The sequence below is a fragment of the Protopterus annectens genome, chromosome 8.part0, assembly GCF_019279795.1.
Source record: "Protopterus annectens isolate FY-2018-M chromosome 8.part0, PAN1.0, whole genome shotgun sequence".
NCBI classification, from domain to species: domain Eukaryota; kingdom Metazoa; phylum Chordata; order Ceratodontiformes; family Protopteridae; genus Protopterus; species Protopterus annectens.
Window position 1 is genome coordinate 1,236,498,134 of NC_056741.1, and position 18,175 is coordinate 1,236,516,308.

Sequence of the window (18,175 nt, forward strand, 5' to 3'; positions counted from 1 at the left end):
TAAAGTCATCCCCACATTGGGCGTATTGCATAAACCACTGATTGCTGCAATCAGCTGCAAGCACTGGCCAGAAAAGGCTCTAAGCTCAACAGAGACCAGGCTGAAGACCTGAAGTTGACTGGAAATAAAACAACACTTTAAGGAATTATTCAGGTCTCTAACGTGAAGAAGAAGTAGAAGAATAGTGGGAGCTGAAGAAGAATGGTAGCTCATCAAAACAGTATGTGTGAGGACTACAGAACTGATATGAGACCTAGCCAGGTATGGAAATAAGGTACATAAAGAAAGCTGGTGGTGGAATGCAGAAGTCCAGGAAGTTATCGGAAGAAAAAAGGAATGCAGGAAAAGTGAGAGATAGAAAAGATGGACCAGGCTGGGAAGGAATACTTGTTGGCTAGCAAAGAGGCTAAGAGAGGAATGCAACAGCATAGAATGAAGCATCAGAGGAACTCTACCAGCTTCTGGAAAGTGACTCAGTAGATGGTACAAAGAAACTATATCAGGCTGCAAGGCAAAGACAGAAAGATAAAGAAGATAGCCAGACACCCTTCATAAGGGATGCCAACACCAGCCTGCTCACCAGTCCCCAAGATATCAAAGGCAGATGGAATGAGTACTTCCAGCAGCTTCTGAGTGAAGAAAACCCCACAGAAGCTGTACTCAAGGGCGCCCGCAGGCAGGTGCAAGGGGGTGCACTTGCACCCCCCCTGGAATTGGCTAGCCAGGAGATTAATTTTACTTCTAATTTAAAAAAAAAATTTTAAGAGCGTTCTTCTTTAAGAATATCCTTTGCGTCCAGCATACCTCTCATCCGTACAGAGAATCTTGGTTTTTACTGGATTTGAGGTACAAAAAATGGGGTGCCAAGATTTCCAAGTGGCACCCCTTAATTTCCGAATTTCTCGGCTTATTTTTTTAATATTTCTTCCTGCTGATGTCATCGTGTGCAGAAGCATGCGCAATGACATCAGCTCCGTGAACAGCCTGTCGGAATTGGCCAAGGGCTCCACTGTACGTCGCATGCGTGCGAGCAATTTAAAATTCAAGAATTAGCGGTTCTTTTGGTGACCATAAGCATGGATGTACTGTTCTTGAGCTGGGACTGGAAGCATTTATTTTCAAGCAGCTCTTCTGTTCTACTTTTTTGAGTAGCAATCCTCTGCAGCCGTCAAGCCAGATAAGAAGTGTGCGTGTATGTATGTTGCAGGTACATCTGATTTATTTGAGAGAAACGATGAAATGAATGTGTTTGTGTTTACCTATGTGTGAAGTGTAAGGCCCATCTGGAACTCTGTTACAATTAGTCATTTACTGCTGTGGATTTTTGTCACCCCTGACTGAGACAACCCAACGTAACTTCTGCATACCAGAAGCAATCTTGTGAAAGCATAACTTCAAGATGTCGCTGATTCAATTCAGTGTTTTAGTCTGTCATATAACGTTTCCTTCATTAAAAAATGCAATGTTTCTTCAATAAACATGCATTGCAAAAAAAGCAAAAGGATACACAAAGCACATGGACGGAAGTACATCTGCGACAAAAAATTTCAAACTGAAAATAGAAAATTTGCAAAGTGTGATGCCATCTCCATAAGCTTATAAAAACAGTCATGCCATATCTGTCAAGAAGTGTTCCGTTTTAAAAAATTGAGTTTTCATAGAAAAACGGCAATACTTTCACGGAGTTCTCTTTCAGAAAAAAAAATCGTAGCAGTGAAGATCTATAGTTGTCCTCTTATCACTGTCTTCACAGACCGAAAAAAGCACAGACACAGCCCCCATGTTTTATTTAGTGCCATGACAGCTTTCAGATATGAAAACTAGAGAGATTTTCATAAAACCTGTAGGTAGCATGATAACTGATCAAACATGGCAGTCAACCAAATCTGCTTAAGGGTGATGGAATGCACAAAGCTTATTGTCTAACTACAGAGAGGCCAGACTGCAATACACTAGTGCGCTTCTCAAGGATACAAGTTAATAGCATACATTATGACAGATAGAACTGAAGCGTAAGTTACATTGCACTAGTAAAAATCAGATAACGTAGATAGCAATGTATTTTGTCCTTAGAACTACTCATTTAAATAAAAAAATGCTTTGCAATTTATTTTCTTCTTAAGGAAATTAGTATTTTAAAAACCTCTATAGCAAGTTCTTTATTTACATAAAACGGCTGCGACATTTACGAATTAAGGACCGTTTCAAAGTATTGAAACATGTTTTCCATTTTCGGTACTTAATACTCTCAGCAGCCCTTCCAGTTTTCTTCTAACTCACTGGAACAGAAAGCAGTGAAAAAGAAAAGTGCAACCTATTCAATGCAGTTACACACCTCTGTGTTATCAGCAAATCCTCAGAGATCAAGTGCTGAGAGTTAATGCTGAGGTTGTCATATAACACACAGAGAAAATAAACAAGGTGATGTATTATTTCTTTCTAGAAAAAAATAATTTATACTAGCTGGACATTAATTAACCAGTACATTTGCCTCAGGGTACACTGATTTTATTCAAAGAGACCAAAAACCCATTTTTGTTAGTGTTAATCTGTTATACAGTATGTTTTTACCAGGCAAGATATGAGTATTAAGTGATCTGTTTCTCACTGGGATGCGCTAAGGATTAAAGTTACTAAAATAATGACATGCATTTATATTTTCTGAAGGATATCAAGTCTGAAACTCATTCTAACACCAATCCTGTTCTGCAACATTCTAAATGTGTCCCTAGTTTGGGGCCTGTGTGTGTGTGTGTGTGTGTGTGTGTGTGTGTGTGTGTGTGTGTGTGTATGTGTGTGTGTATGTATAAAAGGGAGGTAGCATACCCCTCAGCTGTCCAGGTTTTTGCAGAATGTCCATATTTTTGCCCCATATTCCTCCTAAAAATGATTTAAGTTGCTAAATAGTTTTAGACATCATATCCTTTAGAAAAATCCATACCAACACAAATCATGTTATTCTAGCAATTTTATAAGTTCATGAAAGCAATATTTATAATCTGCCCCTGTTTATTTTAGGCTTTGTCCAGATTTCTTGCACTAAGAAATTGAGGTGTGTGTGTGAGAGAGACAGACAGAGTTAGACAGAGAGAGAGAGAAATGCCCCAGTTAGATATAGCAGGTGGAATTTATTTTCAAGTGCATTTTCAAGGAATTGTGAATTTCAAGGGAAGCAAAGGTTACTTCTGCTCATGCTAAGTTTGTCTTCTTAAAATGTGCAACTGTTCTGTTCTGCAAATGGTATCATTACTGTGGTATATAATGTTAAAGCACTGTTAGCACAGCAGGTAGTATGGTTGCATTTTGATGCAAAGGGCTATAGGTTCTATTCCTACAGCATGTACATTTATATTTTAAGGGGGTATATGGTACTGTAGTCCTTAGTATGTCCTCCTTTGGATGAGACACCTGATAACTATGAACCTGTTTTTCAGCTTGCCACCCATTCCCTATTGCAATTTACCAGCTTACCATTTCTTTTAATGTAACATAGGCAATTTATTCTTCAAGGGAAACAGAACTGAATCTGTAAATGAAACACTGAAATATAAAGTTATTTTCTAGCAACAACCTCTTCATTGGTTTCAGATCTCTTTAATGTGGAATTATTCAGATGACTTTTACTTCTGCAGAGATTCTGCATATTGATTGATATGGGTGGATTGTATGACAGAAGTTTGAGTGGCCCATCATGGTTGCAATGATCTGAATTGAGCAGGTTGTCATTATTGGTTCATATAATTTGTTTCATTGCTTAAAGGAAAAATGTTCAGAACTATAAATTTAAAACACACTCTAACAAGTGGTGCTGCATTATACAAGGGATGTAATTCAATTATTATATAGTATAATTAATACAGTCAGAAAGGTGAATCAAAGAACTTTTGCATGGTTCTAAAAATGTGTGCCAGGAGCCTATGATTTGAAAACAGCCCAAAGGTAAACTTACCCTGCCACTGGCCAGATGCATTTTCTTTGAATGTGGGTTTCAATGCTGTTTCAGTGAATGTGGGTTTCAAAGGTAGAGAAGTTTTAATGCTAAGTCTGTTTTCATTGTAAGACTATTGCTTTGTTTAGGTTTAATAAATGTCTATCAGAGTTTGTGCTATAAAATTTGAAATAAAAGTTGTAAATGAAATCCAACTATCTGCAATCATTGTAGAAGTAAAGCATAAAACAGTATGCACACTGAGAGATTTGAACAGTGTCTATGACAAATGGGAAGAAATATCCAAGTAATGGAACACTGGAAGGGCTGCGTGGGTGGGTGGGGGGGGGGGCTGTGTGGGTGGAGGGGGTGGGGCTGCATGGGCGGGGCTCTGGGTTTGCACCCCCCTGCAAAAAATCCTGCGGGCTCCCAGCCTGTACTTACTCAGACACAGCCTATGATGAAAGAAGAGGAGCCCACCCTTGAAGAAGTAAGAACAGCACTAAAGAAAACTAAGTCGGGGAAAGCAGCAGGCTCAGTTGAGGTCACAGCTGCTATATAAAGATGCTGGGTTAGATAGGAGAGAAATGGTTCCTTAGGGTACTCAAAGCACTATGGAGGAGAAAGGCATATCCCAGATGACTGGAAAATAAGTATAGTAGTGACAATGTTCAAGAACAAAGGGGACATTCACAACTCTGTGCAGTATAGAGGTATCAAACTCCTATAACACTGCATGAAAGTTCTGGAGGGGGGTGATTGACAAATGAATATGCAGAATAGTAAGACAGGAGATAAGCAGGCCAGATTCAGTTTAGGATGCAGCACAGCAGTCCCCATGTGTGCAGTCAGACAGAGAGTTGAGAAGAAGCTAGAGTTGAGGAAGAGTCCAACTGGGCATTACTAGACTTGAAAAAGGCATATGACAAGGTCCCAAGAATGATGATTTGGGCTGTCCTGTGGAATTCAAAGTCCCAGAAACATTGGTTTAATTAATGCACTCTATGTATAAGGACCCAATGAGTCAACATTGTTTGGTCTCACAGAGGGGGTTCCCGGTGGGAGTAAGTGTGCATCAAGGTTGAGTTCTAGCCCACTGCTGTTCTTACTAGAGATGGTCTACATCAGCAAACAGGTTGGAGGGGACAGATCAACAAAGTTGCTGTATGCAGATGGTGTGGCAATTACAGGCATACACTGAACAAGAACTTCAGCAAAAGATAGGGGAATGGAATGCACAACTGAAGGCACATGGGATGAAACTGAGTACAGATAAGACAGTTGTAATGGCAGCAAATGTGGGAAATCAGACAAAGCTGGGAACTGAGACAGAAGGAAAAATAGTGGAACAGGTTAACAGCTTCAAGTATCTGGGAGGGGTGGTTGAGGATGAAGAGAAGGGAAGTCTGTATGAAGAGGTCAAACCTAGAATCAGAGGGGCTGCAGCCAACTGGCATAGAGTGTCAGGTGTAGTCTATGACAGAAGAATGCCAAAGAAGCTGAAAAGTAAGGTGTAGAAAACAGTGGTGCGACCAGTATTACTGTATGTTACAGAAACCTTGTCAGTAAAGGCAGAACAGTTGTGGAAGCTAGAGGTGATGGGGATGAAGTACCTGAGAGGGTTGGTAGGATGTGCAATGTGGTACAGACTAAGAAATGAGGACCTAAGTTCACAAGCCAGAGTAGCTCCAATTAAAGAAAAGAAGTAGGCAATATGGTGACAGTTTGGGACAGACAAGAAGAAGGAAAAAGGAAATGGGGGCATCACACAAAGAGGTCGATGGATTCTGTGAAAGAAGATCTGTGACAGTCAGGCATGGCTGTTGAAGAAGGTATGCGAGTGGCATTGAATAGATAGAGAGGGCAACAGCTGACATGACACCCTGACCCCATGTAGAAAAGGTAAAAAAGGGGGTTGAGGATGATGATGACTCTCCATTTTACTTTTACCACATTATATTCCTTTTGTAGAAATTTCTCGTCTGTCTGTGTTTTCCATATTTGCTGTTTACCCTCCTCTGAGTTGTTTGGTATTCTCTCTCTTGACTTGGTTTAAAATCATACAATCTTACAGTATGTTTCACACCACTGCAGCCTACTGTCTCCACTTTAGTACCCTAATTCCCCAGGAATGCAGTTACCATTTGATGCTACCCCTTCAGTTTTCACTACTCCTTTCTATTTAGCCTCTGAAACCTTATGTAACTTACTGCATCCCCTCTCCTCTTTTTCCGCTAGTACCATCTGAAACAATTATATAAATTAGTATTAATGACACTCATAGGTTCATAGGTTCATAGGTGTGTACTAGGCTAATGGCCCTGGAGCCTTTACAAGCCTAGCCCATAGGATTACCCTGGCATCGTGCCACCCAACCTTAGTTCCCAGTGCCTCTGTCGAGTAGAGCCACTGAGTGATCACTGGGGTGAATTTTCTATTTCCCATGTACTCATCAAGATTTCTCTTGAAGAGGGCCAGTGAGGTGCTCCGCTTGACATATATGGGAAGTCTTTTCCATAGCATGGACAGTCTCTGGGTTATGAACCTGTCCCTCCAGCTTGTTCTGTTGATTGCAGTAATGAGGTTGAGGTCTCTGGAGTGTATAGTGCGGAGGGATTGGGATTTCTTTAGATGTAGCATTTCTAACAGAGCTGAGTTAGGCATGGCTTTGTAAGTCAAGCAGAGATCACCTCTAGGTAGGTGATATGAGGCAGAGAATAGTTGGAGTTTTTTGAGTCTGTCCATATAGGACAAGTGTTTAAGGCCCAGGATTCTTCTTGTGAGGTACTTTTGCGGCCTCTCCAATTGTTGCAGGTGTTTAGTGAGGTACATGCCAAATGAGGCATTGTACTCAATGAATGGCCTAATGAGGGAAGAGTAGAGGGAGATAATGACCTCTTTCTTCCTGAATGCATAACCCTTAGTAATGAGATGTGCTACATTGAAGGACTTTCTGACAACAGTGGCAATGTGGTGATCAAAAGAGAGGTTGCTGTCAACCTGTGTTCCCAGATCTCTTATAACACCTTCTATGTTCAGTGGACTACCATTGATGTGGTAATTCATGGGAACTTGTTTTTTCCCAAAGGGGATGACACATTTTTTGGCACTGAGCTTAAGGCCAGGTTCTGACACCAGTCGTTGTTCTCAGTGAGGCCTTTCTGTAGGATGTCATAATCACTTGGGGAGCTAATTATGGCTCCCAACTTGCAATCATCTGTGAACGTTGTCAGCCAGAGTCCCTTGGTGTCGGTCTGGACTTCAGAGAAGTAGATACCAAACAGGAGAGGACTCAGGACTGAACCCTGTTGGACTCCACTTGTGACTGGTCACAGTCTGACTTGGAGTCAGCTACTTTCACACTGTGGGTTCTATCTGTGAGCCAGTTTGCAACCCACCTAGTGATATAGGGGTTAATGCCTAGCTTAGTGAGTTTTTCTATGATTCCTGGGTGAGGAATGGTATCAAAGGCCTTGGACAGATCAAGGTAGGCATTATGAACCACCTTGCCTTCATTCACAGCTCTGGTGACTGACTCAAAGAAGTCGACCAGGTTGAGCAGGCATGGTCTACCTTTCACAAAACCAAACTGTGTTGGATCCAGGGTTTGGAGATTCCCTGTATCCTTGTTTATTAGGTCCATGATGATGTGTTCAATAGCTTTGCATATCAGATTCATCAGGCTAATGGGGTGATAGTTCCTAGGGTCTGTAGTCGCTCTCACTCCTCCTTTGTGGAGAGGGATGACTGTAGCAGTGCACCATTTGGTAGGGACAAAGCTGGAGGTGAGGTTGTGATTGAACAAGGCACACAGGTGAGGTGCCAGTTCACTCTGTAGTTCATGTAGACCACAGCCAGGGATATTGTCATGTCCCATAGAAGCTGTATTCTTGGCCTTGGACAGTGCTGTTTTAACTTGTGCAGCAGTAATACTGGGTGCCTGGCAATCTACTGGTACAGTGATTTGTCCTTTGGTGGGGGGGAGAGGGGTAAAGTTGGCACTGAATCTGTCGGCCAGTATATTGGCAATATCTGTTGGCTCAGCATAGGAGGTGCCATTCTGCAATAGCTTCGAACAAATCTGGGTATTGCCGTGGAGATTCTTTACATAACTATAGAAGGCCTTGTGGCTGTCTTTACTATCTGCTGCAATTCTGTTTTCATAGCTAGCTTTAGAGGATTTGATGAGGGATCTCACCTTTTTGTTGAGGCTTTTAAGGGAGGTTTTCCAGTCTTGGGACTTCACCTTATTCCACATCAGTTTCCTCCTTCTGTTATAAAGTTTGTTTATGGCAGGGGACCACCAGATTGGCTTCCTTTTTTTGGAGGAGAGCATCTTGGTTCTATTGGGTATGGTGAGATCCATACATTTGTGTACGTGTTCGTACAGGGCATTAGTGTATGATTCTGTGGTCGTGCAGCTGTTCTCCAATTGCATGGGTGCCGTGAAGTTAGCCACCTCTCTTTTTAGGTGCCCAAAGTTAGCTTTGGAGAAGTTTTTCATGATGGTTACTTTTGCGGGGGTGGGGTGGGATGGTTGTGGATTTCCAAGGTGATTAGTTTGTGGTCATATCTAACCATGGAGGAGTTGACTATTGGTATAGAGCAACAGTTGCCCATGTTAGTAATGACCAGGTCAAGGATGTTGCTACCTCTAGTGGAGGTAAGAACCAGCTGGTCCAAGGCACTGGAATTAATGAATTCCAGGAAACGTTGTGCAAGTGTATTGGTACATGAGTAGTTTTCCCAGTTAATGGAGGGGTAGTTGAAGTTACCCAGTATGAGAGTGTTAGGTTGGACCCTGATATTCTCCAGGGTGCTTAGGAATGTGGAGTGTGAGTCTTGGGACATGGTTGGAGATCTATAGCAGGCTGTGACCTGAATCGCTGTCTTACCCAATGTTATCTGCACCTGAAGTATCTCTGATGTGTTATGTTGGGCTACCAGTCTGGAGGTGTGCACATCTTTTATGAATATGGAAACACCACTGCCTTTGGAGCTTTGGTCCAAGTTCTGGGGCTGAAAGGTGTGGAATGAGTTATAGCCTGGTAGTGCAGGTGTGCTTTCTGCTGCCTTGAACCAGGTCTCTGTTACAGCACAAATGTCAATATTCTCCATTTTAAGGAGTGCTTCGAGTGAGTGCATTTTGAGATTTACCCCTCTAAAGTTGAGCAGCATGACCCTCAGATTGCATTTGTTTGTAGTTGTTATGGTGGTAATTTGGTCTTTGGATCACCGCCTAAAAAGGCCCTATAGGGGTGGCAAGAGCCTTGGCCAGTATCCAGAAGCCCAGGGGTGACAGATGCAGACCATCTCTGGCAAAGCATCGAGGTCTGTCAGTCATGTCATCCCAGGCAGACAGATACTGGATCCCCTTAGAATGACACCAGCAACTTAGCCAATTGTTGAAATCAATCATTTTCTGCTTGTACTGTGGTATCATTCTGTTTTCCCATATTAATTATTATAATGATATTGTTTTACTTGAATAATGCTTTAGTCCAGCTAATAAACATGGGAGTAGGTTACTTATTTGAATGAAATATGTCTGAAATAGTGAATAGAGGAGAGCAGATGGCAAATCTTTAGTGTTTTTCTCCATTTCCGTAGAGTTCAGAACAATCATCTCCCTCATCACACTGATCCACCCACCCAAGCAATTACTAGAAAATGGAAATCAAAATAATTTCCGTGGAGTTGAGCAAACGTCCAGTTAATTAGCTGGTGTAAGGGGGTTTCACAGAGTACAGATGCCTGTATTGGGGTGGGGATAGGGGCCTTTGCCCACCATAGAAAACTGATTGTACCCATTCTGCCTTTGGCCATCTTTTTTTAACTGATGCCCTACTTTGGTATTTTTTCCCTTTAACTGAGTAACCTAGACCTGTGAATAATAGATACATTCTTTTTAACTAAGTTCTCTCTTTGGAATTAAGTTACCAAAAGGAGTGAAAACATTAAACAGCATTAACACATAATACCTAATGCATTACATATACACACACACACACACACACACACACGCATATATATATATATATATATATATATATATAGAGAGAGAGAGAGAGAGGAAGTGTCACTCACTCTGTTGAATCAGAATTTTTGTTGACAGAGTGATTAATGCTAAAATGTGGTTGTGTTCATCAAAATCTAACTCTGGAGATAATCGATGAAGGAGCATTGAATGCATGCAAGTGAGTTTGGGAAACAAATACTTTCAGATATACTGAAGGTTTTGGCAATAGTAGCTGGAGTACTTGTGTGAGTGTACATGGGTTATTGTTAAAGAAATAAGTAAGGGGATATTTTAGTATTGTGCATGAGTTTATGTGTATGTGTATGTGACTGTGTGTGTATGTGTGTGTGTGTGTGTGTGTGTGTGTGTGTGTGTGTGTGTGTGTGTGTGTGTGTGTGTGTGTGTGTGTGTGTGTGTGTGTGTGTGTGGGCGTGTGTGTGTGTGTGTGTGTGTGTGTGTGTGTGTGTGTGTGTCTTTGTGTGTGTGTGTCTATGTGTGTGTGTGTGTGTGTGTGTGTGTGTGTGTGTGTGTGTGTGTGTATATGTATGTAGTGTATCTGAGTATCTTGTGCAGTGGTAGTGATATGGAATGGGTTTTTCTAAGGTAAATTGTGCCATTAGGGGCAGGGTTAACACACATTGGTATGGTGGGCTAAGCTATGTAGTACCACTCTATAGGGAAATGTAGCTCAAACCACATTCCATACATTAAATAGGCAAACAGTTTATTTAAAGTATGAAATGAAAATCTTTGCTGAACATAATCAGGCTTTCCTCTGCAGAATATAAATTGTCTTTTTACATGATACAACTGTCTTATTTATAAAGGTATGACTACACTTTCCTTTTTATAACTGGAAGTCCTACATCTCAGGTCACCAAGCTGCACTACTATTACTTCTCTTACTCCCAGTGTTTCTCACCCAAAATCCAGCTCTTCTTTTCCAGTAACCCAGGATTTTTGTTAGGACAAACTCTAAAAGTCTCCCAGTTGCAGCTCACCAGTTTGTCAGCAAAACAATATACTCAGATTCAGGACTGGCCTTTGATCAACTGATATCCTAGGCAGAAGGTCTCCACAGTGTGTCCCCAACACCACTCTGTGCCCCCATCCTGGTCTACCAACACCATCCAGATGACTGGAAAAATACCCCTGCTAGAGCGGCGGCCTAGGTGGCCAAAATTATCTCCCCTAAGTCCTATCTGGCTCCAGAACTGAAGCTTTATGTATCTCTCTTAGGTCCAAGACTGGTATGTACTCTTTCTTCTTACATTGCCTTTCCCCTTTTATCATGTTTATGGGCAGGTAGCCCCCCCCCCTCCACTCTTATGTAGGGTTGGAAAACTGAACCCTTTATGACTACATAAAATCCTCTCACATATCCTTTTTCTCAGCTAGATTGTAGGGACTGTACCACTATATGTTTATATATATATATATATATATATATATATATATATATATATATATATATATATATATATATATGTATGCATATGGATCACTGTCATTTCACTGAATCTTCATTTCTTTGAAACACAAATGGTGAACCCATTTAACTGAAAACTCATTTCGTAGAAAAGTGTAGATGTGTATATAAGGTATGTGTAGGTGTTATTAAGAAAGTGAGTCGAGCAAAGTATTTGTGGATTGATGGTCTGCAGCATTTAAATCTGCAGATGTCTGGTGTTTGCTATCCAGCACTGATTTACTGTGTGTGGTGTTTTGTTTCTCTTTTCTCTACAGTTGTGTGAGTTACTATGTATAAAAAAGGGGATTGTGAGGCCTAAGACCCCCTTGTGGTGGGTGCAGAGGGCCTGCACCCCTGCAAGAACGTGTTTTTAGGATATATTTCTTATTGATGAAATGACTTTTCAGTGAAATGAGTTTGATTATTTGAGTTTCAATGAAACAAAGATTCAGTGAACTCACACACACACACACACACACACACACACACACACACACACACACACACACACACACACACACACACACGTGCATGGCTTGACACATGCATACATATTGCCAGCTTTGGTGTAGGATGGTCATTATTAAATGACCTTTTGTGTATAGTCTTGTCACTATGACCTGCTGTATGTACTCCATCATCGGTTGCCATAAGTGCACCAGCTCAGTATAAAGGTGCATCTGTTTTAACCCAACCTGTATCTTGCCTGCACTACATGTAAAATGTGTGCAGCAGAAAGTTATGGCGCAGATATATTTGTATGTTGGACCAGGTGTACTGTCATATGGAAATAATTAGGTGTCGGTATTATGCCAAGCTATGTATGACAGGAGTTCCCCTTAAATATGTGCAGATATATAGTAGTGCCATGTGGTCATATTTACCTGTGTATATGTCCATAATTCATGGCTAGCATCAGCTTTAAACTGGATATCATATGTGGTGTTAAAACATGTGTGCACACTAGGGGACCACATTATGGCCATGTGTCAGTGGCACATTACAGGTATCTGCTGACTTCTGGATGTCATTATTGCCAATGTTTGTGTTGCCCCACTGCTGCATTTGTATCACGCCATACTGCAACCATATATTGCCATGCATGCCTGTATATCATGAGCAAACAGTGGTACGCTATTGTTTCTGTCTAATTCTGGATCTCTTCTCATATTTCACTAACAAGTGATTTATTTATTTATTTATTTATTTATGCCTTGCAACAAGAAGTAACATTGGATATCTAAGCAGATGAGTTACACTTGCAGGTCTTATGCAACTACATGTGGAGCTTCAAGAAAATGTTGATTGTAACCTGCAGAAAGTCAGGAAAGATAACTGACAACTAACTTTGACAAGTTTGTGGGTCAAAGAGGTAGCAAGACAGGGGTGTGACGTGACAAGATTTTCCTAGCTGGCGGCATCACCCAAAAGCAAATGGTAATGTTCATGGACTTCAAGTGATTGTAAAAGCTGAAGCTGAAGGGTGTGGTTCCTCTGAAGGTAGCCATGACCATCAGATCACATGACAATACATGCATCAACCCTGCGCTGTGTGGTACCTATAAATCATTCTCCTAAAGTTCTTTTTTTTGTATGTTTTTGGTAGGCTACTCCTGCTGACCATTAATGCCCTGTAAATGATTATCCCATTAATTCATAATAAGGTGAGAGCTGCTCCCAGCCCATTTATTTCCCATGAAAGGAGAACTGATCATGCTGTCATCTGGGTAACCATTAGGCCAGTGTTACTATGCTGCCTAACCCTTCCCCTTGTGATATTGTGGGCTCTGCATCATTGTGGAAGGGCTGCCTATATTCCTGATATGGAGGTTTGCCCACTACCTCTGAACTGTCCAGATTTTTGCAGAATGTCAACATTTTTGCCTCATATGTTTGGTCTGTTCCTTATTAAAATTGCATTTTTTGGCAAAGAATTTTGTATTGAAATCAGGAAAAATACCAGACATTTGAGTTTCAGAGATCATATTTTTCAGAAAATGCGTGCTGTTATTCTAGCAACTTTCTAAGTGTATAAGAGCAATATTTAAAATTTGCCCCTATTTTTGGGCCTTTGTCCCCCCATTTATTTTAGGCTTTGTCCAGATTTCTTGCAGTAAGAGGTTGAGAGGTATGCCTGGCATGCCTTTGCAAGGGAAACATCTGCAAGGAAAACTGCACCAGTTTGGGTGGATTCACCAACATCCCTCTTGCCTGAGGCCTATTATCAGGGGAGTAGCCTACACCACTCCTTTGAAGTACCTGGTCACTTCAGGGGGAGGAACCACTGCAAATCTTTCTCCCAGGTGAGCACTTAAACATAAGTTGCATGTCTGTAACCCATCCCTCCCTACTTCTTCAAGCTTCCTGATCTGCTAATTGCTCTTAGGTCATCTGGGTTGAAGTCAGGGCTCTATCCCGTTGTGTCACAGAGCTGTGGATGTGAATTGTTCCTGTAAAGTTTTATATGGCAGAATCAACATTCTCTGTAACAGTACAGTTGCTCTTGCTAGTGGAATCATGCCCAGCATGCTGGCAGCTGCCTGACACTCTAGCTAGACTAAATTTCTAAAGACACATCCCCTATTCAGCAAGGTCTCTATGTACCGTAGATACATAGATGATTTGTTGTTTTTATGGAAGGGAGAACACAAAGAATTTGTGGAACTGGTTGAATTTTTAAACCAGACCACCAATTTTTTGAAGTTCAAATTAGGTGATTTTGGTAAAACAGTCACATTTCTAGATCTGACACTTAATATTGATGATGAGGCAAAGACCTTTCACAGCAAAATATATAGAAAACCCTATTTTGCTAATAGTTACTTGCACAAAGATAGTTTACATCCAGTACATATGAAGAGAGGGGTCATTAAAGGTCAGATAATCAGGTTAAGTAGACTCACGTCTAACGAAAGAGTTTTTCAGAATGAATTATCACTTTTGAGATCACTTTTCATGAATAGGGGATACACTAGGGAGTTCATAGACAAGATAGAAAGTGAAGTGGTACCCCTCAGAAAAGGAGTGGCTAAACCAATATTGCACTCTGAGGATTTGTCAGTGGATGCATCCCTAATATGTACTGAGAACATCCATTACGATAGGCAGGTTAAAGAGTTTTTAACAGCATTTCCACTGCCCATCGTAAATGAAATGTGGAGTATTAAATCTATTATTGAAAACAACTGGAAAGTCATTATGGGAAATAGAGAATTGGTGTCTGTTGTAGGACACAAACCCAAATTTACTTATAAGAAAATTATAAATTTAAAAAGCATATTGGAACCAGGCAAAGACAAATATAGCAGTTTAGATAGAAGTTGTACCAACAAGAAGGGCACTTTCAGTTGTACTAATTGTAAGCAATGTAGGTACATGAGTAATTCTTCTTTCGTGACAGTAGAGCATTTAAATTATACTTTTTGGGCTAGAGAATATTTTAATTGCAACAGTGAACTAGTAGTTTATCTAGCTACCTGCGTAACATGTAAAAATTATTACATAGGAAAAACTAAAAGAATTTTTAAGCGCAGAGTATACGAACATACTCTAGCCATAAAAAAGAAAGATAAAAACAATGCTCTAGCAAGGCACGCTATTATATGCAAAGACTTTAAAAAGTTTGAATTTTTCATTTTAGACACAGTTAAGAAAGGATTACTTGTAGGAGACCTCAACAATATTTTAGAATGTAAGGAATCCTTGTGGCAACTGGTGTTTGGAGCTGACACAACACCAGGATTAAATGAAGTAATACATTTAAAGTGTTTTTTAATATATAGGTAAAAAATTTTTACATAGTTTTTTCACACGGTCCTTTGGCTAGTAGTAATGAATGACACTAGTTATGATACATAGTAATGAATGACATTTTCACATGGATGTTTTAAGCAAGTTTTTACTTATTTGTGATTTTGAAAATATTATTGAATTTAAAGTATGACATATGCATTGTTAATTTAAGTATTTGAAAAAAATCTTTTTCTAATCAATGACATCATTTCCTGTAACAACAGTATTTAAACAATGGTTTTTAGATGTAATTTATTTCTGAGGAAGTTCACGACAATAAATGTGGATGAAAGCGCTAAAGAAAGATTTGGGAGTGTATCTTTTCAAAGCTGTTCATGGTCATTTGCCTGGTTTTGGTATTTTAGCAGTTTGGATTGTTTCACCTCTGCCTGTATACTACTTTACCTCTACCAGTATCTGTCGTTACTATTGCATGCTTCTTATCTTTTGTGGGGAACCATATTTAACATGAAACATGTATAGCTGTGCTGCATTGTTTGGGCATAAGCTTTGTGTATAAGGTTTTGAAACAGGTTCATCCTAATACTAGGATATCTTCTAAAGCAATGAATACCAAGAACTCTTTCATAAATTATACGTCTGAGTGGATCGCAGGAGAAGCATCTCATCTGTCTCACTACAACAAGTGCTTGACAGTCAGTTCTGGGGTGATTCATACAGCATGCAGCAAGGTTGTCACTGAACCTGGTGAGCTGGATAAATATGCTGTGTCAGAGGGTACCAAGGCTGTCAGTGAACCTGATGATATAGCTAAACATGCTGTGTCAGAGGGTGCCAAGGCTGTCACTGAACCTAGTGAGCTAGCTAAACATGCTGTGTCAGAGGGTACCAAGGCTGTCACTGAACCTAGTGAGCTAGCTAAACATGCTGTGTCAGAGGGTACCAAGGCTGTCAGTAAACCTGATGAACTAGCTAAACATGCTTTGTCAGAGGGTACCAAGGCTGTCACTGAACCTGATGATATAGCTAAACATGCTGTGTCAGAGGGTACCAAGGCTGTCAGTGAACCAGGTGAACTAGCTAAACATGCTGTGTCAGAGGGTACCAAGGCTGTCACTGAACCTGATGATATAGCTAAACATGCTGTGTCAGAGGGTACCAAGGCTGTCACTGAATCTAGTGAGCTAGCTAAACATGCTGTGTCGGTGGGTACCAAGGCTGTCACTGAACCTGATGATATAGCTAAACATGCTGTGTCAGAGGGTGCCAAGGCTGTCACTGAACCTAGTGAGCTAGCTAAACATGCTGTGTCAGAGGGTACCAAGGCTGTCACTGAACCTGATGATATAGCTAAACAGGCTGTGTCAGAGGGTACCAAGGCTGTCACTGAACCTGATGATATAGCTAAACATGCTGTGTCAGAGGGTGCCAAGGCTGTCACTGAACCTAGTGAGCTAGCTAAACATGCTGTGTCAGAAGGTACCAAGGCTGTCAGTGAACCTGATGAACTAGCTAAACATGCTTTGTCAGAGGGTACCAAGGCTGTCGCTGAACCTGATGATATAGCTAAACATGCTGTGTCAGAGGGTGCCAAGGCTGTCACTGAACCTAGTGAGCTAGCTAAACATGCTGTGTCAGAGGGTACCAAGGCTGTCACTGAACCTGATGATATAGCTAAACATGCTGTGTCAGAGGGTACCAAGGCTGTCACTGAACCTGATGATATAGCTAAACATGCTGTGTCAGAGGGTACCAAGGCTGTCACTGAATCTAGTGAGCTAGCTAAACATGCTGTGTCGGTGGGTACCAAGGCTGTCACTGAACCTGGTGAGCTAGCTAAACATGCTGTGTCCGAGGTTACCAAGGCTGTCACTGAACCTGATGATATAGATAAACATGCTGTGTCAGAGGGTACCAAGGCTGTCACTGAACCTAGTGAGCTAGCTGAACATGCTGTGTCAGAGGGTACCAAGGCTGTCACTGAACCTAGTGAGCTAGCTAAACATGCTGTGTCGGTGGGTACCAAGGCTGTCACTGAACCTGGTGAGCTAGCTAAACATGCTGTGTCCGAGGTTACCAAGGCTGTCACTGAACCTGATGATATAGCTGAACATGCTGTGTCAGAGGGTACCAAGGCTGTCACTGAACCTAGTGAGCTAGCTAAACATGCTGTGTCGGTGGGTACCAAGGCTGTCACTGAACCTGGTGAGCTAGCTAAACATGCTGTGTCCGAGGTTACCAAGGCTGTCACTGAACCTAGTGAGCTAGATAAACATGCTGTGTCAGAGGGTGCCAAGGCTGTCACTGAACCTGGTGAGCTAGCTAAACATGCTGTGTCCGAGGTTACCAAGGCTGTCACTGAACCTAGTGAGCTAGCTAAACATGCTGTGTCCAAGGGTACTAAGGCTGTCACTGAATAGACTACTGTGAAGTAAGCAATGCGTTGTGCCTAATAACCCAACTTTTTGCTATGCAGGTCACTGGCTGCTGGGATTCCATTGTACTACACTATACTGCATGGTAACCCCCCCCTCCCCTTATGGTTTACTGATACATTCACTTAAACCATTTCACTTATTACTGTCATTTGCTGCTGTCTGCTACACCTACTCCATAGCATATCCTTCTATTATTAATGCAGGTTTTATCCACTGGCTGTGCATGGCTTCTACATTAAATAATACTGGTTAAATGCTGTGGTTGCCACTAGCACCACTTTTTGCAGGACAGTCCTGATTTAGGCAGTTGTGTTCAGTGTGGGTGGGGGGGGGGGGGGGCATTAAAAATGTCAAATGTCCTTGTGTTTTAGAAGAAAAAATATTTTCTAATTTTCTGTTAAATATTGCAGAAAACAGATACAATATATTTGAAACACCTTAAATAATATAAATCAAAAGAAAAAACTGCAGTTCTGCAACTGTGCATTTTTTGGTAGTAAAGTAAAAATAAATATTTTACATACATTCTACAGAAGCAGCCAACAAACCAAACAACAGCAGAATAA

The 18,175-nt window shown here is 41.1% G+C and overlaps 1 protein-coding gene across 1 annotated transcript; it reads left to right on the forward strand.

Annotated features, from left to right (window-relative positions):
• The first annotated feature begins 15,776 nt into the window (after nucleotides 1-15,776).
• LOC122808443 (suprabasin-like) lies at nucleotides 15,777-17,591 on the forward strand. Its single transcript, XM_044079406.1, has one exon. It carries the CDS (start codon nucleotides 15,777-15,779, stop codon nucleotides 17,589-17,591), a length of 1,815 nt encoding a protein of 604 aa, XP_043935341.1.
• The last annotated feature ends 584 nt before the right edge of the window (nucleotides 17,592-18,175 follow it).